The following is a 25,698-nucleotide window of genomic DNA, read 5'->3' as shown; positions in this document are numbered from 1 at the left end:
TGTTATAGAGTGGTCAAGCACTATGGGTGGTGCTATCCCATGACACAGTGCCCCCCACACATGTTATCTTCCTTAAAAGAATCAAAGGCTTAGTCAGCCCCCTTGCAACTGCCATGTTTCAGCAGCAGGCTTCAGCAGAACTGCGCAGCGGATTTCTGACCCATTGTGCTATTTTACGGGCAATATCTGTGAATATTAGACACTAAAAGCCAGTTACAAAATTCATGCATTTAGCCTGTACAAGATGTTAAACTCAACCTCTTTGCTTTAACTAGAAATCAAGCAGCTGCAGTCTTAACAGGGTTCCGTTTATTTGTCGCACCAGATAGCATCGAGCGGACCCAATCTTAATCACCAAAACAAAGCGATTTGGTCAGATAATTTATTGAGGACATTTCAAAAAGATCATGATAGTCCAGAAACAGTATACATTGTACAGCATTATGGAAAACAGGTAAAATAGTCACAGTGTTTGCTCTCAAAGATAGAGAGAGACGGGGCACGAGGATAACATTGGGTAATAATATTAATATTCAAAAGAAATAAATAACAAATTTGTCATCTCTCTATCTTTATAGAAGTGCATGCATAGATCCTGTCTCCAAATGTGTAAAACCTGGTGGGCTGGATTTTGGAAGGGGTCATATTGCATGTGAGGTTAGGCATAGGAAAATATATTTGAATTTAACATGTATTCTAAGAATAAATGGCCAACATTGCTTAAGGAAAGATAACTTGTTCTATGTCTTCATTGGAGCCAAATGGTTCTAGATATCATTTAGACAATCCACTTTTTCTCTTTTCCAGATACCACCTCAGATGTGTTTTACAACATGTTCAGTTACAGATTTTTCACATCTCAAAGGTTTGTATTGTGCACACACAAGAAGACTAAATGGGGGATGCTAGTGAAAAAAGGGCACTAGACTTAATTGTGTTGCAGGGCTATATCTCTGGTGGCATGTGGAGCAGTGCACGCTCGTAGCCTCAGAATTCAATTAGTGATGCAGCTTTTGGATGCAAGCATCCAATGGAAAATTTTATTAAATGGTTGAAGTGTGATTAACCCCTATCATGTGCTATTAATGTAGTTACATGATTTACACATTTTAAAATTCCCTAGAGTTAGGAGGACATGATGATGTTATCTTCTTTTGACAACCCTCCGGAGCACCCAAATATTCTGACGTATGTATGGATTTCTGAAGCTGACTGCTCTTACCTAATGTTTTTGAAGATTGTAAAAGAGGTTGTTGGGACTCCAATGAGGCTTCCAAGCACATTTCAGTGTGCTTGCCATCGCAGAGTAGTAATGAACTAATAAGTCAAATGCGGAGGAATGTCTTGAGGAGAGGGAGCCGATCTCAAGTAACTAACCCACAGGGAGGGACACACAGTACCTCACTGATCAGTGGCCCTACAAACTTTTCAGCAAAGTAATTGAACCCCTGTCTCAGGGCAGGTTGCCGCTCCGATGGCCACGTGCTTAAGACCAAGGCCATTATACTATCCCTACATAAAATGCGATGAGGATCGCAGGAAACGGAAATGGACGACCAGCGGGCCAGAAAGCTGGCAAGTGATCTGGCACAGACGGATTCTGAAAGACAGACTGGGCTTATATTTAACAAATGTTAGCTCTGCAAGACAGCACTCTACCCTCTTTGTTGGGGTAAGTCTTTGCATAAGTGCCGGCCTGGAGAGCTTGGCATCTTTAGATGAGGAGGTTCTCGGCTGGGCATGAATAATGCTGGCAGCGGCTTTGTACCCATGTGCAAACCGAGAGATTGAACAGCTAGTAAAGACAGGGTGATCCATTGCGGAAAACTACGCCTTTGTCTGATGGACAGCAAATTAAATAAATAAACAAAATGGTGGTCCTGCTTTCTTATAAGGCTTCCCCTTTGGGATGTGGTGGAACAGCATGGCAGAGCTGCGTGGACCTCTTACTTGATTTGGGTTTGGTGGAGCTGACTTCCGGCTTCTGGCTGAGGCCTGGGGCAAGCTCAGGCACCTTGCTCTGGCACTCTGGCTGCACTGATCTATCCATTGATCCTACGGGGCCGGGAGGATAGGTCAGGGGCAACGCTCTAGCCTTGGAAGCAAGATGACGTGGAGCAACACAGGTTCGATGCCCCGGTCCGTGCTTAGAAACCTCTGGGTAATAAGCGAGTTATAAATAACCAATTACCATTGACTCTAATGTAGACTGTGGAGAGCTACCGTCTAAATAATATGAAGTCCATATCGTAAGGGCAAAGCCAGGCCAGAGTCACGGGTAGTGGTTCTCCGTACCTGTCCCACTGTTGTGCATTTTGCTAAATTGTTACGGCTTCTTTCATTTAACGGCTTTTCGTGTGTCCCCATATTGGCGTGTTTTTTTTCTGGACCACTCTGGGGGGGAATGGACTGACCCGGGCATCCTCAGTATTTAGTAAGAAAAGAGCAGCAGCAGCAAGAAGCACAGCGGGAGCACATGGAACACGAGGTGCAAGATTCGCAGGCAGAGCAAGAGCTGCACATAGAGATGAGCTTCATCAGGACCGCAGGGAGGTAGAAGGCCAGGATGATCCACTGGATGATGAGGATGGAGAATGCAAACAGGTAGACGACTCGATCACAACCTTCGTAGTTGGGGTAAATGTGAAAGGTCCAAACGCTTCCTGTGGGAGGAAATGGGAGAGACTTAGTAACGTTAAGACAATAATCAAACATTACATTTGGTTTTAGGTTATGACAATTGAGCCTCTGCGCGATCAACGTTTTGGGCTCACCCAACAGCATCTCGCTGATGATCCAATCCCTTTTCCATACTCACACCCAAGCATAGAGTTGTTTTATTTCTTGTGTGTTAACCTGTGGACAATGACGGGCGAACTGTACAGGCCGCAAACACCAAAGCGGGCTGCTGGTGGTTGGTCTAGTTGGCATTTATCATTCCCTCCAATGGATGATCCTAGCCTACCCCTCACGCGTATCAGTGAGATAGGCGTCAGATCCCAGAATGGGTAACTGTGGAGGCGGTAGGACGAGGGAAGTTGGAGCCATCTTATTTTCTTGCATATTAAGACTCCCCTCATATTTTAAAAGGTACTCCACCTTTCCTCATAATATATTATAAAACTCTGATTTTGAGTGTTTGCCCTCTATCCGAAACGTCTCCTTAGTCTGCGTTGCTCTGTTTCATTTGTCATGAGACTTTCCTCTCCTCTTCACCTGCTCGATAATTCAATTCTAGGTGTCAAATCTAGGGCTTTGTCTACCCTTGGCTAAAACAAGTGGCATGACCAGAGGAGTAGACATTCCAGCCACTCCCTACTGGACTTCGCCTTATTCTCAAAGGTACTGAAAGGGCGGAGGACACAGGAGCTGTTCCCAGAAGTACGCAAAGCCATTTGTGCGGTAAAATGATGGCGTAAGGGTCTTGGACGTCGCCTGTGGACCGTCATTCAAGGCTTTACTTTTCCCCAGATTCCCTTTCTCCTTGACCCGCTATACATTTACTAACCCTCCATTTTGCAGCAGTCTATAAATCTTTGAATTTCCAAGGCAACAGTGGGTGCTGATGGGAGCCATGGGGTCATACCAGTAACCCCTTCATTGAAACCCAGTGCTTTATTACTACAGTGTAATTTCTGACTCTCTCTGTTCCTTAGATCGAGGACTAGTGGTCTCTTGTTATTGTCACATCATGCTCATTAATTCCCTTTGATTGGTCATTAGTTTACATCTAACACCTCGTGAAATCCACCATTTCCTCCACCTTTCTCGTCTTCTTCTTCTTGCTGATAGATTTTATCCATCAGCTGTGATCTTTGGATACCGGGGCTTGAGCCTCATTACTCCATCTTCTCGGGTTGAGTGTGTAGTCGTGGGTTAGGATTCTTCTTGGTCTGTGTGAACTTGTCACAGTAGGACTGTTTTTACAGGGTCTTCCCATCTTCTAACCATCCTTTTGTGCTGAGCCCCATTTTGTGGCGGGCACTCCAGCTTAATCCACCATCTTGCGAATGGCACCACACATTCATTTGCAATCTTGTGAATAGCACTTCAGCTGCATGCACTATCTTTGATTCACACTTACTTTGAAGCTATATTAAACTATGATTAGACAGAAAATTCACAATCCATGTCTGCAAAGATAATAATTAAAGAGAAGGATTTTACCTGTGATCAGCCAAGCGAACCAGAAGAGACCCAGCAGTGTGAGGAGCCCGTAGATGGCTTTGTTGGGTCTACATGCAGCCACCATGGTGAGGATGTGGATAAGTATCACAGTGCAGCCATTGACGATCAGCCAGATGGGGATGTAGCGCTGTCGCGGGCACCGGTGCAAGTACACAGCCCCTGTGGGTGTCAAAATATCACAGCTGTAACATACACGTACGATTTTACTTCCGCATGAATAATACAATCCGAACGTGTGAGTATGAATAGTGTGGGACATGGCAGGTGTGCATGTATCTCTTTGAAGGACATGTGATATTGCTAACTATATGAGTCTGGCAGTGTCCGCCATTCCAGTAGATGGTCTATTACATTTTAAGTGGATGCGGACAATGGAATATCATCACCGCAGCGACAGGTGAGATAGCCAGCAGCATTCTGGGAGCTGTAGTTTTGTGGCATTACACTCATTATTTACCAGGGCTGGACGCATTTATTAATCCATGCGTCAATGATTTGTCCCACTGGGCAAAACCACCCCAACACTGGGGATCTATGTGTCTTACCACCACCCTACCCTTCCAATGCTTTCCCTATTCCAAGCTTCAACTCCACCAACTCATTTGCACTTGCCTCCTTTTCTTTTTGTCTCTCTCTGGCCCTCTCTTGCTTCCTATTGATCATCTCTATTTTTCTTACAGGCTCTCTTTCACTTTCCCCTGCTCTCTAGCCTTGTTCCTGTTGCTCCCTGGTGCCCAATCCCCCATGTGTGGAGGCCGACCCTGCCACAGGAAACAAAATAATCCTAAAGTTGCAATATCTAGAGCCGACCACCGCAGCACACTTACCACCCGTCTTCCTGCTAAACGCATTGTGGAACTGAACATCCTAAGAAAAAAGATGGCACCCCCTGTTACTTGCGCATAGCAATGGAAATTAACCCATTAACGCAACTCTCAATATCCTCCTTTGGTTTCCAGCCACTCATACGCTTCGCCATCATCTTCTTCCAGGGGTCTGCAACCAGTGGCTCTCCAGGTGCTTTGGACTACAAGACCCATGATACCTCACCATTGACTATGCTGGCTAGGATTGATGGTGGTTTTAGTACGGGACGCTTTAAACCGCTCTCAAACACCATTTGAAGATTCTCAGAGGACTCCATTTCAGTCCTCAAATTCACCAACATGCAAGATGAGAGGGGCGCCGATCGTACGCTGTTTAGTTTTGCTAAAACAGCACCAAAAGCCACAATTTGAACTGTTTCTAAGGTTCCATGTCATTTCACCGACCGCCTTATTTCCAACATGTGTTTTGCGGCGTTAGTTTTGCCGAAAAACGTAATCAACATTTTTTTTACATTTCTTTTGGTTGGTTCCCCCCACAAGCCGTCCTTAATTTTTTAATTTTTTATTTCTCTTCACCCACCACCCTTTATTTACCCTTTCCCACCTCCACCCCCCAAATAATTTCGATGAACATTTTCGGAAAAACCCACGCCAAACCACCTGTTGGAAAAACGGGTGTCGACAAAAGGATGCAATACCGCTTCTAAGCTCTCTTAACTGGTTGATAAGAGACACGAGGCACAGGGCGCTAAGCTACTTGGTAGCTACTGCGTGCTGAAGGAGCGAGGCGGTGCATTGTGGTACCTGTAGTGCTGCTCTTGCCACAGTGCACATTGGGCATGAAAAACAAAATGACTGCCATGACAGGAAAAAGGCTGTAATCTAGGTGCGGATTTTGCTCGTGTCGTTGTTGTTTTGTTAATTTTACCAACATCAAGTTCAGTCAGGGAGGCAGGAGAGGGGCAGTGTAAAGAGAGGGACGAGGTAGGACGCTGGAGACAGACATTAAGAGAGAGAGAGAGGCTGGTGCGGGAGAGGCAGATGTAGAGACATGGGGAGAGAGGAAAGAGACAGACGGACAAGGGATGGGGGTGTAGGAGAAAGAGAAAGGTTGCCTTTTCTTACCAATGACGATTTCAGCAATGGCCAGCGCTATCCAAACCACTGAAAGAAGACTCACCAGGATCTCTGCAAGAGAAAACACATACTCAGAAACGTCACAAAGAAAGCCGAGTTCCCCAGTGCCCCATCGACCCCACCACCATTGGCTACTGAGGTTGGAAGGTGGTGGGAGAATGAGCTTTACAGTCGCACACTATAGACCTCCATGGCCTGTACACTTTTCAGACAGTAGTGTGTAACCCTCAACATAATTGCCCCCGCCAGCGCCATTCCCTACTTGCTTTTGTAGGCGCTCATCGAATAATCATACAAACAAATCTGGCCCAAAGTTCAAATCTAAGCCATGGGGCATCAAAGAAGAGTTGGGAGCAGGAGACGCGCCAACACATGTATTGACCTTCATATGGCCCGCAATGTGGGAAGATAGCTCTGGGGCAATGTGCTTGTCTTGGAAGCAAGATGACACGGAGCACCACAGGTTCGATCCCCGGGTCCGTGCTTAGAAACCTCTGGGTATTAAGCACGTTATAAATAACATATCATATCATATATAATGACCACCGTTGGTGACCATAGCCCATTTCCGGCAATACATTAGCCACATCTGAATATTTAACCTCCACGCTTTCGCTCTAGTGTTGGCTGTTTCAACCAAGCCCTTTCCCCGCCCCATCACCCTCTCCTGTGTCATCCAGACTCCTCCTGCTGTGGCCCAGGACCCCTTTAGCCCCTTCTTGACTCCAGCTCTGATCTACCTGCTGAGCCCTCTGGAGGCCTGGACCACCGTCTTCTGAACATAGGTATGACCTTCAGAGCTGGTGTTGGGTACCTCTGATCGCTCCAGGGGGGGGAGTCTATCCCTCCCCAGAGGGAATTTATCACCTTTTGGATTTTCCAGAAGCCTGTGTTTGTGGCCAGGTGGTATAGGCCTGCATAGCACCTCTAGCCTGCGTCTTGCCTCAGTCTTGGGTCCCTCCTCGTGCCTGCTCTATGCTCATGGACCGCCCCCCGCGACATACCCCAGAGCCTTGGTTCTAAAGCATCCAGATGGCCTCTCCATTCTATGTGCAAAAGGCCTCCCGCAGTCTGCACCCTATCAGGTGCGGGAGTTCCGTCCTAGAACGTGCCCTCTAGGTTTCTTAGCCAATCATTTGCATTCTATTGTCCTATTTAGATGAAAGCTGCTGCTTCCTTAGCAACTCTGAGCTTCTGCTGGACTTCCATCCTGTGCCCCTTCACACTCCCCAGCTGCTCGCTGGCTCTCTTGAACCCATTAGCGCCTGTACTTGTGTTTCTCACCAGACACTCTTTAGTGGCACTTCCACTCTAATGGCGAACTCTTTCTTTTCCGCTCCCCCAATGAGAGTCGGGAAAATAGCGGCCTCTCGGAGGCCCTTTATGATTATGATTGGTTATTTATAACGCGCTTAATACCCGGAGGTTTCTAAGCGTGGACCCGGGAATCGAACCTGTGTTGTTACCCGTCGTCTTGCTTCCAAGGCGAGCACGTTGCCCCTGAGCTATCCTCCCGAGACTTGCTTATACACACTGCATCCTTGCTTACACACACTGCACTGTTGTTCTGCTGCCCACGAGCCTGGTAGATGTGACACATGTCAGATAGGAGTCTTTCATCACAGGCTATTTTTTTTATTCTTTACTCTCTTGTAATTTAACTCTTGTTTCTCTATTATGAATCTGGGTCTCCTGGTACCACGGCCCAGAAAAAATCCGGACTGGGTGAACCGGAAAAAACAAAACTCCATTCTTCTTTCTGGTAAGGTAAGCCAGGGCTGGAACAGTCAAGGAATCTGAGCTACCATCTCGTCCCCAGAGAGGTCGAAGTTTCAATGGGTCTAAACCGGACTCTCTTCCTGTGACGTAATGCTTGTCCAACCCCATCTTGCAGTTATGGTTGTATGACCCTCTTGTCCTGTAAAGTTTGTCCGCTCCCCTTATTTACACTCTCTCTCATCAGCAGATAGCCAGAACCACAGTGCTGTAGTCTACCAGATCTTGGGCTCTTCCCCGTGGATAACATAACTCCAAGTGTCTCTGCCAAACCCATGGTAAGCATAGCCACAGCCAGGAAACGGGTACTTCTGACCTGTGCCTATCAACACTTCATATCTCTCATCTGCCTCTCCTATTGTTCTACTAATGACCCCCTGACCCTCTTTTCTTACAGAACAGGCACAGTGAGGCCAACAAAAATGGCAGAAGAGAGCTATGCAAAACCACTTACATCACATGACACAAGGCATCTTTATTAATGAGAGATATCCTGACCCAATATGGATCTGGCTCTCGAGGCCTGGAGTTGGACAACCAACCCCTAGTCCCGTTTCATTGTTTATTCCCTCACTTTCTGTATCATTGTCTACCCTCCCCTCTTCCCACCCTCAACACGCAATGGTTGTGCATCTAAGGCAGGCTTGTAGCTCAAGGGCAGAACCACTTCACAGAGGAATGCCTGACTTGTTCTTGTATCTCCCATTCTCAGGGCAAGCACATGCCTGCTATTCTACATTGCTCCCACAACAACTCCATATAACCAATACAAACGCACAAACAAATATTGTTATTCAATTGAGGAACACATACAGCAAATCAAAACATACTTACTCAAACATTTTGAGGCACAGCAACAGATCTGGCTCATCGATGGTTCCTAAAACAAATATTAGACGTTCAAGGATTGTTATAGTAGATTTTGGGTATCTAGCCTTGCAACAGCAGCAATAACACTTCTTACCTGTTCTTCCCCAATACCCTGCTATTATTAGGCAATACCCAGAAATGAATTGCTTCCCCACCTCAGCCTGATCAAACTTCCCCAAATGTGCCAATGAAGTCTCAGTGCTCCCACACAGTCTTTTGCCCAATGTGGTGAGTCAAAAAGAGGGGGCATCTCAAAAATGCCTTGGAGTTTACATTTGGCGTGACAGCTCAATTATGAAAATGATGCCAGTGCCTTCCAACGCCCACCTACTACAGTCACAAGGGATCTGCAGATGCTTTGGACTACAGTTTGCATCCGCCTTATCCAGCATGGCTGATGGTGAGGGATCATGGGAGCTGTAGTACATAACATCAGGACATCCACAGGTTGCAGACCCGGGGATAGGTCACTACCAAGTAGATGCACATTTTCACGTGACACAAGGCCCCATGCCTAAATTATCTATTTATTTTTATTTATTATTATTTATGTTTCTCCTCTGCCCCGCACTCTCCACTTTCCCCCTTCCATGCACTTTTCCCCTTTCCCTTTCCCATGCACTTGCGCATTCTCAATGTCACTGGGCCTAGTAAGATCGTTGTTGTGTTCTCCCCTGTTCCCCTCCCTTGCCTTGTCGCGCTCTAAAACACTTGTGCATGAGCGCGATACAAATAAAATATCATATCCTATCATATCATAGAGTGTTTCTGCTCTCTTGTTTTGAGAAGTTTTTTTGGAAAGACAGAAGCTGATGAGTACCACACATACCTCGCATTCCTGCTGCGGTCTGCAGTTATCTTGCGGCATGGCTCCTTTGTCCGAATCTTGGCCTCTTTACGAGCGGAATGCCTGGTGTTGTTCAAGGAGCGAGCTGCAGCAAATTACAAAGAAATTGGTCTGTTAAGCACACACCACACATATGCAAAGTTCCTGTGAAAAAGGAGACTGTTTTTAATGAGTGAGGGATTTCATCTCAAAGACCTACGACCTGCAAGCTTTGGCTTGCCAGGTTTATTGGACTACAACTGTCATTAGCCGGTCTAGTCAATGGTGAGGGAAGCTCGGAATTGGAGTCCAAATCATCTGGCGAGACAAACATTGCAGACTCCGGTGGAAACGGTTTCCCCAAAGCAGTCGGGTGAAACCGTGGAAGCGCAGTGCATCTCAAGGCCATCACAAATTCCCAAAATGACTTAAAATAATATCAGGGCCACTATTAACTGCTTCCATTAACGTTCTTCTGGCCAATACGGCAAGTTTTCACCTCTTCCTTTGCTTACATTTTCTTCTGATTCGAAACACTAAAAACTATACATACATATTAGTGTACACAGCCCCATGTACACAGGCCAAAGTGCAGGTTTTCATTGACACCGTAGGACCTCTATCAATCCTAAGCCTACAGATCCCTCTAGCAGTGACAACAGGCGAATCCATGCGAATGTGCATTGTCTCTATTCAGCCTAAGGCAACGGCTCCCTCTGGTGGTGACAACAGGCAAAGCTACTGCATCGGACAAACATACAGGGACAAACATACATCTGGCCTTTTATTATATTGCTAGAAGATTAGATTAGATGGTAATCTATACATATATCCCCAATGATCACTATCACTCACCCTTATGTTCTCCTTCCCCTTCATTGGCAAGGATCAGCACTTTTAGAGCACTATGGTGGTGATGGTCACAATGAAAAAGACTAATAACATTACAGAATGGTGCATTCTGAGAAGAACAGTCTTCATGGACAAGACTTCCTTTTCTCAAAAGCAGTTGGGTGGCACACTATTTAAATATATGTTTCCTTCATTTCTCGAGCCATCTCTGCGGTCCTCTCTCTACCTTGCCTTAGTATCGTCTCGCTCCATCCGTATCCATTTTATTCTAGAGCTCCTACCCCGCTGACACCCCTTTGGCTGCTCATATATGGATTGCCCCACTCTCCTCTGGTTGCCCCTGCCTTTATCACCTGCATGCCCCCTTTGACCCTTCATCTCCTCATTCAGGCGGTCTAGCACACACGAGGTGGCACCAGCATTTTGATTTCCAATCCCATTTCCCCCACTTTGCAATCCTCCCAATCTTTATCTAATGCTCTCACTCTCTGTGTATTAGCCGTGATGCTCAGAATTGTGAATATGTCAAGAGTTCCCTAGGACTTTCATCAGGTAAAACAATCTGTCCTTTGTGTTGTGCCAACAATTTCCTTTCCCAATAGCTCTCCCTCTGTTCCTTAATCAACTCTTCCATTCCTTTACAACCCTTTCAACTTCTCGAAACACACTGTGTACGGGCGCATTATAAGTACCCAGTAAATAAATAAATAAATACCCCCAAATATTCCGAAGTAAAACCATTTGCCCCACCTGCCGCACAGACAGCAACATTGAACAAAGGTGTGTATTGAAGACACTGGTCATATCAAATATCAGGGAGACAACAGGCTCTGGCTGAAGCTATGAAACAAAATGGCAACAAAAGCAGAGGATTATCTCAGGGAATAAGGCATGGTCTGAAAACATTCCCAATCCCACTCAAACCCACAGCGAAGTGCCTCTCAATTTACAATGAAGTAGTCAATGGACGAGGAGCTATAATGGGTTTCTGTAAAATTACCATTGTATGGTACAGGGGATTTATAAAGCACTCTTCTGCCAGTGACATGGCCTTGTGACGCCGATGACCATCCTAGTCTGTCATTGATGTACTGCACTGCAGTAGTGTTGTCTGCAGAGGTGTCACGCTTAGGGTTTTTGGATTGTTGAGGTGAGCAGTCCAGACAGTAGTGTTGGGCACCTGTGAAGTTCCCACATCTCGCACCTCCTCAGTTTATCCTACGAGTTCCAGCTCCAACCCAAAATGTCACCTCTTCTGCAAGAGGGCATCTCCCATGCCCCGTCCAACACAGAATGTCACCTCTTCTGCGAGGAGGCTGCTCCCATGCCCGGTTCCAACACAGAATTTCACCACTTCTGCGAGGAGGCTTCTCCTAAACCTGGTTCTAACACAGAATTTCACCACTTCTTCGAGGAGGCTTCTCCTAAGCCTGGTTCCAACACAGAATTTCACCTCTTCTGCAAGAAGGCATTGAATCAAGATATTCCATCTAGAAGCTTCAACATCCTCTCAAGCTATGTATCCGTGTGAATGACCTCGGGATTGGGGGACTAGAATGCTTGAGAGAATAGAAAAACCAACCATATATCTCAAGGACTTTCATGAGTTTGGGATCCAACCGACAGCACTCCCGTGTCGGCCACGAGGATCCAGTGGCGCAAACGTCAATGGTCAACATATGTTTATCACATGGACCCCTCACCACGGTGTCCACCCAATAGCTGATTGTGGGTTAACTCAACCTCGAGCTCCCCGTTCCCTATCAGTTACAATTCCAGCGACCACACATTAGACACAGTGGGTCCCTAATGCTGTGCGGCTAGCTCTTTTCCCAACCTCCACCCCCAAAAACCCACACCTTCACATTGTCCTCTCAAGGGAGCAATTGAAAATGATATGGGGGTGGGGTCTAAACATGTTGGAATAAAAATCTTTGTACAAATTCAGAAAACAGTCCTAAACACTTTAACTATTATTATTGGAAAGATTTCCACTGGATCTGTGCAGTGGAAGTTTGATGCTACATCCAAAATAGAACATAATCAACTCCTAAATAAATTCCTGCCAAATAACTATGCAGCTTTATCGAGTTACAGGTGATTTTGCTCCAGCCTTAAAACAGAGATGAGAGACATCTATTGAGCTTTCCAGGTGAAGAGCACTAACAATCCATCAAGTTTCAGAAGGATGCGCGCCCGCGGTTCAAGGAGATGCCGCCCTTCCCGATGAAGACTGGACTCCCAGCGCACTTACCTGTGTGCGATGAGCCAGATGTTTGGATGTGGAGCCGGAGCCTGGGAATTGTTTTGACAGTGCTTGGAAAGACTTTATATAGCCCTGCTGCCAACATACCAAACAATTTGAGTCTAAGGCACACGCCCAAACGCAGAATCTTATTACACACCCATCACCTGCTCCTTAAACATGTGCCCAATTGTTTGCAGGTGATGAAGAGAACACTCACGTATTTGCTATGAGCAGCCAGTAGGGCAAATTCCAATGGTACTTACATGCAAACAAAGATATCGGCAGGCCAGAATGGATTGGATGTGACTCTACTAGCCCTGCTGTCTATCAACCGGGGCATGCATGCTCACCCTCTTTGCTGTTGACAAAAACATTCCACGTCACATCCGGGAGATTATCCCTGCCGACTCTGGAGGTGTTTCAGAATGCCGTCTTTCTTTTAAACATGACCAAATAGCAATGCCCCCAAAGAGTGCCCATTAAATATGTTCATTTAGCCGCGGTGATGTTTATGCCCTTTCAAAAATAGATGAAATACGATATCTGAAATATTAGGATCCGACCAAAAGGTAACGAGAACTTATCACCGATCGTTACCTCTGAAGGAGGCTTGGATGGGAAAATAGGGTGACGTTAGGTGATGTAATGTAAAGAGGTCGTACACAGCGCGATATCCGCCATTTTGGTGGCCTCTCAGCACATGACGCCGGAAAAGGAGAGGGGTGGGAAGATTAATGGGAGGAGAGGGAGAGGCAGGGACCGAGCCTGCGTACGAGAGCATGGTGTACGTACATACAGAGGGGAGAACCCATGTTTCGGTTTGCAAGCGCACATTTTGCTAACCTTGAAGTAAACTGGTGTGGCTTCTTATCTGGGAGATAAAGGCTGCCTGTGTGCATAAGGGGCAGATGTGTGTGGAGCCGTGCACAGAGCTCTGCACAGCTGGAGCCAGTGGAGTGGTGAATTAAGGTGCTAGGCATTAGGCTGCTGTGTGTGTGGGGATCAGGGCATGCAGTCAATGGGTCGAAGAGGAAAAGGTGAATGGCTTAGTGGGGAGGGATATAAGCGACCGCAGAGTTCTGCTTGTCCTTGGTTTGGTATGGTGATAATGGCTAGTTAGTGCACGTTCCAGCTTTTCTGAGGCCCGGAGACATGCGCTATCTTAAAGAGGTGTTGATGCCCCAAGTCTGTGGTGAGGCGCAAGACTGGCCCAGTAGCATTCAGCCACTAGGCAGGGCATTACAGTGGAGGTAGGCTAGAATAGGGTGCTCCAAATCCTCTGTCTGATCTGGAAGGCTCCTGAAGGAGGCCAGAACCCATTGTAACAGTCATATTGCATTATGGCTGCCCTACGCCGACCCTCAGCCTGTGCTCAAAGGGCCCTACTGTTGTCCTGCGTCTGTTATTGAGGATGTGTGGGTGAGACCAGCTTGATGGAGCAGGGCCTCGGGAGCACTCCTGTCAATGCTGCTATAGTCTAGGAGAGGCTTTGGAGCCCTCAGGCCATAGTACGGCATCTGAGCAAGACTGGCCCCCATCTTCCTCCACTGACTGTTCTTTTAATACTTTATTGGAGGACGTCTTGTTGAGACCCATTGAATGTGCTTTTTTTCACCCTGCGAAAGCAAGGCTGTTTCCTGGCTCCCACATACCAATTATGGAATGTTGGCGCTTGCAATGATGGCCTTCTGACGAGCCTCTCCCATTGCTAGTTTTATCTTCTTCCCGCTCTTTGGCATAGGCAGAAGTGGCTGCTTGGGAAGGCTGAAGCCTGCAATGGTGGCATTCCATCCCTAGAAAATAGATTCGTTTTCAGGGAAGGGAACACATTTATGATCTAGAATCTCAAATCCGGGGTGGCTATCTTTACCAAACTGCGGATCCCATTTTCACAGTTGGGCTGCCTTTTAGTACTCTCTTAAACTAGAAGGGCTGGTCAAAAAAGCCAAAGCATTCCGAAAAATGCAAGCTCACTTTTGCATGGCTGCAGGTCTGAGGTCCTCACAGCAGTGATCCTCCTATTTGCGATAATTACGTCAATATTTGCGAGTGCGTTGGAATGGAGACAATTTCCAAGGCTGCAAGGATGTGGTGGGGTGGATGACCAGCACCAATACCCCTTGGGTCGGGATGGGGTGAAGGCCAGCACTGGCACGGCCAGGGTACGGAGCACCATTAATGCCCAGGGGCTTTTGATGTTCACTAGATAGTGTCTACCACACTCTCCTGAAACCATGTTTCAGAGATCAGTCTTTCACGTGCTATCCACACTAATCTGTTTAATATTTATGTGAGGTTTGCGTTTTCTTATGTACATATTTCATTTTGAGTTCTTTTGTATTTTACTTGTGTGCTTGCTTGTCAAGTGTCAAGGAGCGAGGCCCTCTTTTGATGGCCATCTACGGGGAAGGACGAGGTCCAGTGTTTTGCCCTTGATTGGTTACCGCCGTGCAGAGGGTGTGTTTGGAGGTGTGATCAACTTGAGTGTTGTGTGTTGTCTTGCACAGGCGGCCTAGGGTTTTCTCAATGATCTCGCTGAGTTCTGGGATCGTTTTCTCAGACAGAGGTTTGGGGATCAGCGGCATGGGGTGTCAAGGTGATCAATATTTGTTTACACCTGAGGGGGACTGGAGGGATTGGAGAGAGGGGATGTCCGCTGGGGACTTTGGGAAGTGTGAGGCGCCATGCCTTACAGAGAGTTAGCAGCCAGTATATCTTTCTGTGGGGAATCGTGGGGAGCTGTTTGTGGGCTACCTACAGTCGCTTAGGATGAGTGGGTGCAGGGACTGGTGAGTCAGGGGAGAGATGTACTGAGGGTTGAGTGGCTGTGTGGTGTTTGGACAGAGGTGCGAGGGACACTCTCTGGTGGGCCGTGTAGCTTCTTGGAGCAGAATGGCGCGCAGGTGGACAGATCATGTGGTGTTTTCCCTTGGAGGTGGCATGAGTGCTGCATTTGGGCAGAATGACCTCACTTTCTTTGCCTTTTCTCCTCCCCTGAGTCCTGGAAATGGCCCAATGGGCCCTGTCAGGCGAAAATGCCTTTGGTAAGAGGGGTTGGGGGAGTCAGACTGAGTTGGGTTGGGAACAAAAGGTGCTCTGGTTTCTGTCAGAATGACCTTGAGGGCTCTGCTTGATAATTGACTCAGGTGGCCCACACATTGGGAGCAGGAATGAGTGTGATGAGCTCCTGTGATTCGTTTGTTTAATGGGGGTGAATTGCAGTAGGATTGGTTGGCCTTGTTGGTCATGGATTTGTGCAGGCTTAGCTGGAGAGTAGAGGTGGAGGACCAACTGGGGGGGGGGGGCTTGTTTGAGGACCGCAGTGATGGGAGAGAGTGGCCTGCCATGTAGCTGTGCATGGTGGCCTGGTTTGTGGGCGGAGCAAGGATGAGGGAATTCTTCCTGCTGCTGGACCCTCACTCGGGGTGTCTCTGTTGCTTAGATATTGTCTTCTTTTGGGAGAATGGACCCAACTGATTTCAGGCCCTGGGCCACTGGCTAAAACAATGGTGACTGTTGTGGACCCTTTTGGTGGCGCCTTGCGCCCTATCTTTCTATTGGATCCTAAGCCCCCCAGGGACTGATCATAGGTAAACGGCAGCGAACAGTCGAGGAACAGTGCAGCACTGTTTCATTTTACCCTTCATGTAGATGTTTGTGTTTCATTGGGCTTCTTCGAGATTACTGCGTCTGCTTGGAAGGTAGTCTGCATGTCACTTTAACCTTAGTTTGATGGTTCAGATGTTTGGTATCTCAATGTGTGCCTAAGACATAGGTTGAAACCTGGGGAAAGAGGTGCTTCAGAAGCCAGGGGGTAGTACAGGATCTTGAAAAGGGTGTAAACATTGACACTTCCCAGATGAGTTTTTGGAGTGTCACGCTTGCAGTCAAGAGGCTTCTTCACCTTTCCGCCTCAAATTCCAAGTTAAAGGGGCCAGAGCTAAGAAAGTTACCCAGGTGGTGGGCAATGCTGGGGAAAGTTTATAATGCAAAAGCGAACATAATTGAGATGTCTGGGCAGAGTCCTGAATGTGGGAGAGGGATTTAAATATTTTCACGGCAGTGAGAGTGCCCCACGAAAAGACCATGGGAGCTGCCAGTGCAGCTGGTACACTTCTGGCAATTATATTTCAGATTCTGGTCAAACTCCTTGTTAGGGATTCGACCATCCGAACGGGAGGAGGGCGCTCGCCTGGGCATTTTTTGTTTGTTTAAATAAGTGAATGGTGGGAAATCAACCGCCGAAAAAATGTGGAGCCATTCCTGCACATAATTTCCATGCTCACCGCACAGCAGAAAAATAGTAATGTACTCTGGGAGGACACAGCTTACCAGCGCCGCCCTCCCCTGTCATGTGGAGGCTTGGGCAGCCGGATTAGAATTTCAAGGCCCCATGGATTTGCATCTCCATTGTCCAACCTTGCTTGTGGTGGTGAATACTGAAGAATGTTAATTGGCAGGCCTCAGGGAAGGCCTGTTTGCAGGAAGTGACAATGGAAACCAGACACCAACAGCTCTTTTTAGTGCAATGTGTCAACTTTGTACTAACATCCCTCCTTGGTATGAAAGGGCAGTGAATGTCCTGTATGGAAGCACTTCTTTCAGAGCAGGGAAGTATGTGAATTGTAGGAGACAAAAGTCTGCCTGCAACCCCCTAATTCAAAGGAGGCCCATGTTGTGATCAAGCCCGCATAGGGCTCTGTTAATTAGGGAGACACATTGATGTACAGCAGACAGGAAGATGGGTGGGACTCAGAAGTACATGTTGTCATCCTCCCCGTGTCTGTTGCCAGGGTCCGTGGTTCTGACCTGAAGCATCACTGATGATTCCTGGGGTTGAGACCCTGGATTTGTTCACTTAAGTTAGGCTTCTCCTACACCAATCACTGGACCCCATTTGGCTTCAAAAGAGGGATGAGTCCCTCACTGATCAGATCATCTGAAGACTTCACAAGGAGTAAGAAGAAGAACTTATTCTGACCTGAGCTGAAGGTACAGTCTACCTTACATCTTCTGCCAGTGAAGAAATACCAAGAGTTCCAAGAGGGAAGTAATATCCCTCCTCTAAACATCGCCCAGATAACAAAGGGAGGTACGGGACTCAGAGGACCAATCCAGCAGCTCCAGAAACAGTACCCAGCCAGCACACTGCATGCCCTGCTAGGTTCCGACAGCAAGCTTTCTAGGTGGGAAGTGGTGGAGAGTCTGTGGACAAAGGACAAGGCTGTTGCCTGCTAAACACCCTCCTGAGCTTTGGGCCAGCTGCCTAGAAAGTGCACAAGCCCTGCGAAGAAAATAGGAGGAGTGCCACACAAGCATCATTCAGCGTCCATCTTTTTAAGGCCAAATCCGAGACTGCTGAGTCCTCGAACCGCATCCGGCTGCACTGCTGACTGTTGTCATGCTGCAGTCACCAGATCCATCTGAGATGCCTCAACCAGAATTCCAGATCCACCAACCAGCACAGAGATAAATGATTTTTGGCCCTGACTGACCGCACTGGACAGCCTGCAGATGTCCGTCCAGCCTCGCTTGCCGAACTGCCTGCCGCCTGGTACTCACAGCTGTCTCCCACCACTAACTCTATCTCACAGGCTGCAAAGCACCCTGGAACCACCTTGAGGCTGTCGAGACCTGCACTTAGGCTAATGGCCCTGCTGCACTGTATGCTTTTCTGCACCTTGGCTCTGAAACAGGACATATGCACCCCATTCTAGAAAAATCTTTTTCAATTATTACTGCTACGCCTGCAGACGATGTCACGACAATGGATGTCGCAGAACTCTCAATGCAGATAAATAGTACCCCATGTGGATAGTTCCACCTATACACTTCAAGTCACTACACCTACAATTTACATGAGTGAATCTGCCCTCACTAAGAAGCTATGTCAGTTTGGACCTTGAAGAGTTGGCCTCACACCCCCTTCTTATTGCTTTTTCCACTTTGTGTCACCATGCAATCTCTTGTACACAGCCATCCTTTGGCTCTATTTTCACATCTGAGAGTTGGCTTGGCAGTCCCAGATTAGTTCCCTGGTGAACTGCATGTGAGGCCTAAAAATGTTAACTGGCTATCAAGCGCCTTTGCTTCAAGGGTACGCTAGAGCACATCTCTGAACCGCCATACAACCAGTGTCTAATTCTAGTACCACCTTCCAAGTACTAGAAACTGACATAACTGGAACAGGCTTGTTTTCACGAGTGGTCCTTTTTTCATTTGATCCAATCAGGATTCAGTCTGATGCACTGTTAAACATTACACATGCACCCCTACTTCCACAATCACATGCTCTTTCCCCTAACCCATTGTCTATTTCTCCAGTGTGTGTCTGTCTGTTGCCATTCTTTACTCCCACCTTTCCCTAATTCTTACCTTTTACCTTTTCCTTTTTCCTTTTCCTCCACAGCCCGAGCTCTGTTTCTGCCAGGTGGTGACACAATGCACCATTTTCAGAACAAGCCCCAGTTCAGTAGGATTACTACATGGTAATGAGCGTAGCAGAAAATGCTTTAACAAAACATAAAGTGAGAACCTCATAATCTTGAACCAATATTTTTGTTGTTGGTCGTTCATCAAAACCTTTACAAAAAAGACACAAAACACATGACTAAAAAGAATCTCACTGTGCATAAAACAATGTAGATATATCAAACATTGACATTTTGTATTATACTTAAAAAGATTTTTATATTGCTAACCTCGTATTACCACAACAGAATAAAAGCAATAACAAATAAAAAAAAACAAAAAAATGTGCACAAAAAAGCAACTTTAAGACAAGAACGACAAAAATATATGTCACCAAATATGCCCATATTGACAAGTTAAGTTAATGTTCTTACCTATAAATTGATATCACCCCTGTCTTAACAAATGCGGCAACTGCAACCCCCTCAGCTGTCGATTTGGGGTTATGCATTCTTTTCCACAATTTTATCAAATCAACTGTGTCAGATACACCCATGATTTTATGAAATATACGATCAATCATGTTGAAGTGCAGAGCAATCCATACAAATATGTTTGATGCTCTCTACAACCCGGGTAATCTACAATGCCTAGAAGCTGTTTCGAGAGGGTCAATGTCACCCCTGCTTAGTAGGATCTCCTGGGTGTGAAATAAGTTTCCCTGAAGATGCAATGTCATAGAGTGGTAGTATCTACTAGGGAAGATCAAAAGATAGGGTGCTATATCACATCTGTGTTTGTGTTCATGAGACAAGTGTTGCAAAGAAGCAAAGCCATGCAATATGTAGGTCGTGTTTATCCAAACTTGATCATATAAAGTCATTTTGACCTTGCTGGGCATACATTGGAGAAATCCGACATCTAAATTTAAATCAAGAAGTATTGCTTCACAGTTGAATTTCAACCTGGATAATAATCCACCAGAACCTGGTTCAAATTGTTGCTGCAAAACCTTGCACGCTCCAGAATAGAGATTGCCCTGATCAGCCCTAAGAATGTTATGATATAATAGCAAGAACTACCATTGGAGATGGACCTTTAGTGAAACTAGTCCTAATTCAAATTGCATAGCTGCTGCAGGTACCCCATTCGGAACCTGCAACACTTGTCTCCAAATCGTCCCTTCTATAATGACTAGCCAATGTTGGTATTTATTTGGCTATAGCTCCAACCCGTATATTAGCTTTGGAATTACCTTTGCCTCGTAAAATTGGAGGGTTGCTTTAATGGAAAAACTTTCATATCTTCTGAAAATAATAGTTAGTTGACTAGTTATATTTTTAGGTTTCCAAATTACTAAGCTCTTAGTAGCTCCAAAACTAGGTTTTGAGGAGAATTGACAGTCTAGGTATATGAACCTGGAGACAACTTCCAGTTCTTTTTACTGAAGTAATCATTTACCGCAATCATGTTTTTTTCTCATAGAGAGCACCAGCATTTTTGTTTTTTGTGGATTTATCACCAACACATTCTCCTTTGCATAATTAGTGAATGCAAACAACAGTCCCGATCTTTGCTTGATCAAATAGCAAAAAATTGTCAGCATTGGCAATCCATGAGGTTTTTATGCTACCAAATTTAAGGGGAATTACGCAGCCGGATCAAGAGACTCACCAATGTCGGACATAAATACATTGAAAAGACAGGCAGCTAAAATGCAGCCCTGTTTTAGGCCTTGATGTGTATCAACTCTACGTGACAGGTGTCCAGCTTGATTTAATCGAACACAAACACCTGTATTACTATAGACAAATGAATAGTAGCAAAATTCCTGCTGGTATGTCCCATTTGGCTAATTTGGACCACAGCCTGTTGCGATCAACCTTGCAGAATGCCGCAGAGAGGTCTATTGACGTAACATAAGTTATTTTATGTAGGGAGCTCAGGCAGATTCTTGTAATTCATGCAAAACCACACCACTAATATTAGTGGAGTGGCAGTACCGAAAGTCTGTTTGTAAGCGATTCAGTCTGCCCTAAAAGGACACCAGCAAAGGTCATTTCTCTCAACATCTAGAAGAGCGATCAGTCTATAGTTAGGCGGATCAGACCTCCCACCCTTCTTATAGATGGGAACTACATGCAACAGATTTCAAGATTTAGGGATCACTTCTTTATCGATAATGCATGCAAACAGGATCAATAATATGGTAGACCATACAGATGGATCCTTTTTCAAAAGATCTATAGAGAGGCCATTCGGCCAGAAGCCCCAGAGGATTTAGCTCTCTTAATCAGTGTTGTAATTTCGTCTGGGTCTGGCTTTGTAATAGAGAGGCCGACTGGTAGATGAACTCACATCGCATTATTCGTTGTCATTGAAAGATTATTGCCAGAGTATAGAGTGACAAAATAAGATACCCAGCAAGACTCCGAGACGGCATTAACTTGGGAGTGAGGCTTGGAGGTGGTTGCTGTATTAACAGTTTCCAAAAAAAGTCGAGAATCTTTTCTTTTCCAACCAATATCGTTAACATGTATTCAGCATCTTTATGTAACAGAGCTGCTTTATTTCTTTTGCAAACATATTTCTATATTTCTGCTTTATTGTTTTTAGGATGCAAATCTTAATTGCATGTTCACACAAAGACTTTTTTACCCCAATCTAACAGCTCTTCTAAATGCCAATTTTTTTATCACAAGTTGTTCATTATATCGGTTTATCTCTAATTTTCCTTGGACCATCTGGCACTATTTTTGAGAAAAATATCAGCATCATTCTCAACTCCAAAGCAAGCCAATTTGCTTTCAAATGATGGTTTTTCCAGAAAACTCACATGTTTTTTATTTAATTTCACTGAAGTTCTATCAGACCATCCTACTCTATTGCCTCTGTTATTAGTTATCCAATTAATAGGACCATTGGTATTGACCCTACCATAGGGTATGTTGAAATCTGTCCTTACCATTTTAAGGTCACTCCATATATTTTCTAACACTGAAAAATCTGCACAAACATTCATTAACGATCTAGCGACAAATATGTAGTCCAAGGTCGTGTAACTGAACCCTCCATGCCATGTTGGTACACGTTTGCCTGTCAGGGGTCTACGTCATTAACCATAAACAACTCTAGGCATCACATAGTAAGGGCACAATTCAGGCCTGCTGAAGCCTTGGCACCCTTAGGGAGAAAATCGGCTGCAACTCTATTCATCATCAGGAAGTGTATTTGGAAAATTAGCATTCAAGTCACCAGCAACTCAGATGCGACCCCCCCCCTATTTGACATTTTCCATCGAAGTATACAACTTTCTAGATTCTTTAGAAAGTCATCCAGGTCAGCTATGCTTTTGTGCCAACAGATGTTGACTAAAAGTAACGGGGCATGCAATACACCAAGGTTCATCTCCACTTCTAAAATCCCAAACAATGTGTTTGCAACTTTAGTAACCTTCAAACCATGCCCAGTTCAAATAGCAATGATTAGTCCACCTGAAGGTCTACCTGTGCCAACTGTTGTGGCAACTTGGTGAAAAAGCTCATAGCCATCTATTTGAGGTAAACTAATTAGGGTTCCAACTAACAAATTAGATAGAAAGGGTTTCAGAGTCTACCGCTTGCCGCCCTTCGTTATCTACGTTTCTTTAGCCCGTTGTACTGGGGCGGGACCAAAATGGACTTGTTTTTGGGCTGTTCTATCGTCATTTGTCCACGGTCTATCATTCTTGACCCCCAATCTTACATCACAAGAGCATAATTTTTGTGCAGAATCATCTATTTCTTTTTGTATACACTTTAGCTCATTACAGCTTTCGGCACTGAAACCCAATCCTTCAAATTTTACTTTTTCAGCTAGAACTAAACCCATAACTAAACGCGAACAGAAATGGATAACACATTTGTCTGATTGTGATCGATTGGGAAAATGGAAACTTTCAATGTCAAAGGAGGAAATTGAGCATAGCGTAGGAATTTCTGCAAACATAGTTAGTACATTTCATCTGTTTAAGCAAAATTTGCAAATCCCCAGGAAGTTGATAAGTCATGTGCAGGATTTTAGTATGTTTTTTGACTTGGTGTGGGAGCGAATGTGCAAGTCGCAGAGAAAGAGTGTTATCAGTTGATAATGCTGTGGCTCCTTCATGTGAATAGAAGAGAGAATCAGTGAGAGGAGGAAGAAACATATCAGTGGCGGTTTCCCTTGGGTGGTATGTGAGAGATAGGTCTCCACCTTTTTCTCCAGGCAGCACACTACAGGACAATGACACTTGCCTGTTGGAGGCACTAGGAGTCGGATTTAAGTCTCGCTGGTAATTAGCCACCTGAATCGTTAAGCCCACATCGGTTCTGTTATCAGGTACGTCAGCCTGGCATGGTTCCTTAATCGGCAAAGGTAATAAAGTATCAACCATGCCCGTACAAGGCCAGTACAGTTTGTCGAGAAGGGGCTGCATATCGGCGTTAATGTTGACTTGGAAAGGACAGTCACCTCTCCTCGAGTCAATAGGCAGACAAAAAAACGCTCGGTACACCACTTCTCTCAGTTTCGCCAGCCAGTCCCACTCATGGAGATTATGGTAGTTGACTGCATCGGAGCCGTAATAACGAATCCACTTTAGTGTTGGATGTCACCACAATCGTGGATTTCTCTTCTCATAGTTGAGCTTTGCTTCCCAATTGTGAGCAAGATTGCGTGAACAATGACTTAGTGCATGACTCTATTAGCGTATCAGTTTGTACGCTGACAGAAATTGAATTGGGCAAGTCACAAGGACTTGTAGCCTTTGATTCTTGTGTTTGTGAAGCAAACTCTTGACACAATTTAACTGAGGGTAACGTCAGGAGGTTTCCATTAAGGAGCATTTTATTTAGAGTAGACAAAGGCAAAGTTCCTTCAGACAAGGTTTCAAAATTTATGGAAGTAGCATCATGGTGAGCGTGAAGGTTAGTCTTTTTTCTTAAAGATTTCGCAATTGGTTGCACTGTCATCGACTTTTCACAGGGTGCGTGTTTCTTAGTTAAGACTTTAGTGGTCATGCAACTCTGTTTCATTACTTTAGATCGTGACCCATGCTGTAAAGGTTTGCGTTTGGTGCAGGGTTGTTTACCCAAATATTTTTCTTTTCTTCAGGATCACCTTGCAACAACAGCGGCACAGTTGCAATTGCAAAACTGTGATTTTTGCTCGTTGATTCAACCAAGATCACAGAGTCATCCAAAATAATTAAATCAGGACCCTCTTCTTGCTTTCCTGGTAAGCGAACAGGAGAAAGCAATGGAAGCAGACATAACAAGTCTCCCATCAGATCCGACTTCTGAGCAGTTGCGTCCAAGTAGTTCGAATGGTCCTTCAGTTCCTCAGATATATTGTCCTATAATGCGACAAAGGAATTGAGTCCCATATTCAGTGCAGAGACTGTTGGGGGGGGGGGTCAGGCGTATTCTTTCATCCAGTTCCAATAATGTATGGTGTAGGCCAGGCCAGCTCTCCCATTGTTAAAGCTGCGAGGCTCAGATATTGCTGTTACGTGGATCCCGTTGTTGGCCTCTAACAGGTTAGTTAAGGCAGTTGGTGAGTCAGGAGGGAAGCCAGCTGCAGAAAGTGGCAGTGAAAGGCTTGCCATTATTGGGAATGGCACTGTGGCCAATGGTGCACTAGATACATCACGTTCCATGGATTCAGCGAGATTTATCATGCTGAGGTCATTCACGTGGGAATGACCAATCTCTTCAACATTTCTCCGTTTTTCAAATGGTTTATTTTCGGTACTAGAAATCGATTTCTTGAAAAAATGAGTACATGGATTCTGTCCCATTGGTGATTTGTATGATTTTTTTGTTGTATGAATTATTGGAGGCAGAGGACTCAGTGGTTTTATTTGAACACTCCTTTCAACTGAGGTGGCAGAACATCACTGCCTAAGTTGGTTATTAATTCTGCAACAATGGCGTCTTCTTGCAGGGAAACATAATTTGTTTTCAGTTTATAGTGATCCTTAAGAGAAGTCTGACCTATGTTTGTCTTAGGAGGCAATTTCACAGAGTCTAGTTTGGGCTTTCTCATGGTATGCTTAGGGCCCCCCTGACTTCTCAGACCAGTCCTCCTCATACATACAATTGTATTTATCACTCCAAGATTATAAGCAGCACAGTACAGATGAAGCAGAATTTGTTGCTCTCGGCACCCGGTAGCTCTCAGCCTGCAGACCGTTTTACTTTTCAACCACTTCGCGGACGCTTCGTGGATTCCCACGGTATTTGTGACAGCCCAGCTGCAGGGGGCTGATTAAGGGCAACACAGGCGGCCAACGGCGGTATCAAGCAAGTCAACTAAGCGAAACAGCAACCACCCCGCAAACTGCTTCAATTGTCAGCCACTTCGTGGCCGCTTTGCGGATTCCAGCGGTATTTGTGGCAAAGTCAGGACAACACAGGCAGACAACGCTGGTAGCAAATAAGTCAACTTCGCCAAGTGAACCAAAATAGCAATACTCCAAACTCTAACCCTGCCACTATCAAAAGCAACCTGTTTATTGAATATTCATTTTAACCTTGGGAGAG

The 25,698-nt window shown here is 45.5% G+C and overlaps 1 protein-coding gene across 1 annotated transcript; it reads right to left on the bottom strand.

Annotated features, from left to right (window-relative positions):
* Positions 1 to 368: 368 nt before the first annotated feature.
* LOC138565981 (transmembrane protein 272-like) lies at positions 369 to 12,767 on the bottom strand. Its single transcript, XM_069643064.1, has 6 exons — positions 12,731 to 12,767; positions 9,628 to 9,730; positions 8,763 to 8,808; positions 6,141 to 6,203; positions 4,168 to 4,347; positions 369 to 2,663 (listed from the first exon to the last, which is right to left on the bottom strand). Exons 2-6 carry the CDS (start codon positions 9,664 to 9,666, stop codon positions 2,425 to 2,427), a joined length of 567 nt encoding a protein of 188 aa, XP_069499165.1. The 5' UTR covers positions 9,667 to 9,730; positions 12,731 to 12,767; the 3' UTR covers positions 369 to 2,424.
* Between the last annotated feature and the right edge of the window lie 12,931 nt (positions 12,768 to 25,698).

This window comes from Ambystoma mexicanum, chromosome 2p, assembly GCF_040938575.1.
Source record: "Ambystoma mexicanum isolate Mex_15411 chromosome 2p, UKY_AmexF1_1, whole genome shotgun sequence".
Taxonomy (NCBI): Eukaryota; Metazoa; Chordata; class Amphibia; order Caudata; family Ambystomatidae; genus Ambystoma; species Ambystoma mexicanum.
Note: the sequence above shows the minus strand (reverse complement) of the source record. Positions and strands in the feature narration are given on the sequence as shown.

What these genes read in the sequence shown, in the direction of transcription:
- LOC138565981 (XM_069643064.1), bottom strand. Translation starts at nt 9,666, where the DNA reads ATGCCGCAAGATAACTGCAGACCGCAGCAGGAATGCGAG. An exon ending in GACCGCAGCAGGAATGCGAG is followed by an intron (nt 8,809 to 9,627) that starts GTATGTGTGGTA and finishes TATTTGTTTTAG; the next exon opens with GAACCATCGATGAGCCAGAT. An exon ending in CTGTGCCTCAAAATGTTTGA is followed by an intron (nt 6,204 to 8,762) that starts GTAAGTATGTTT and finishes TTTCTCTTGCAG; the next exon opens with AGATCCTGGTGAGTCTTCTT.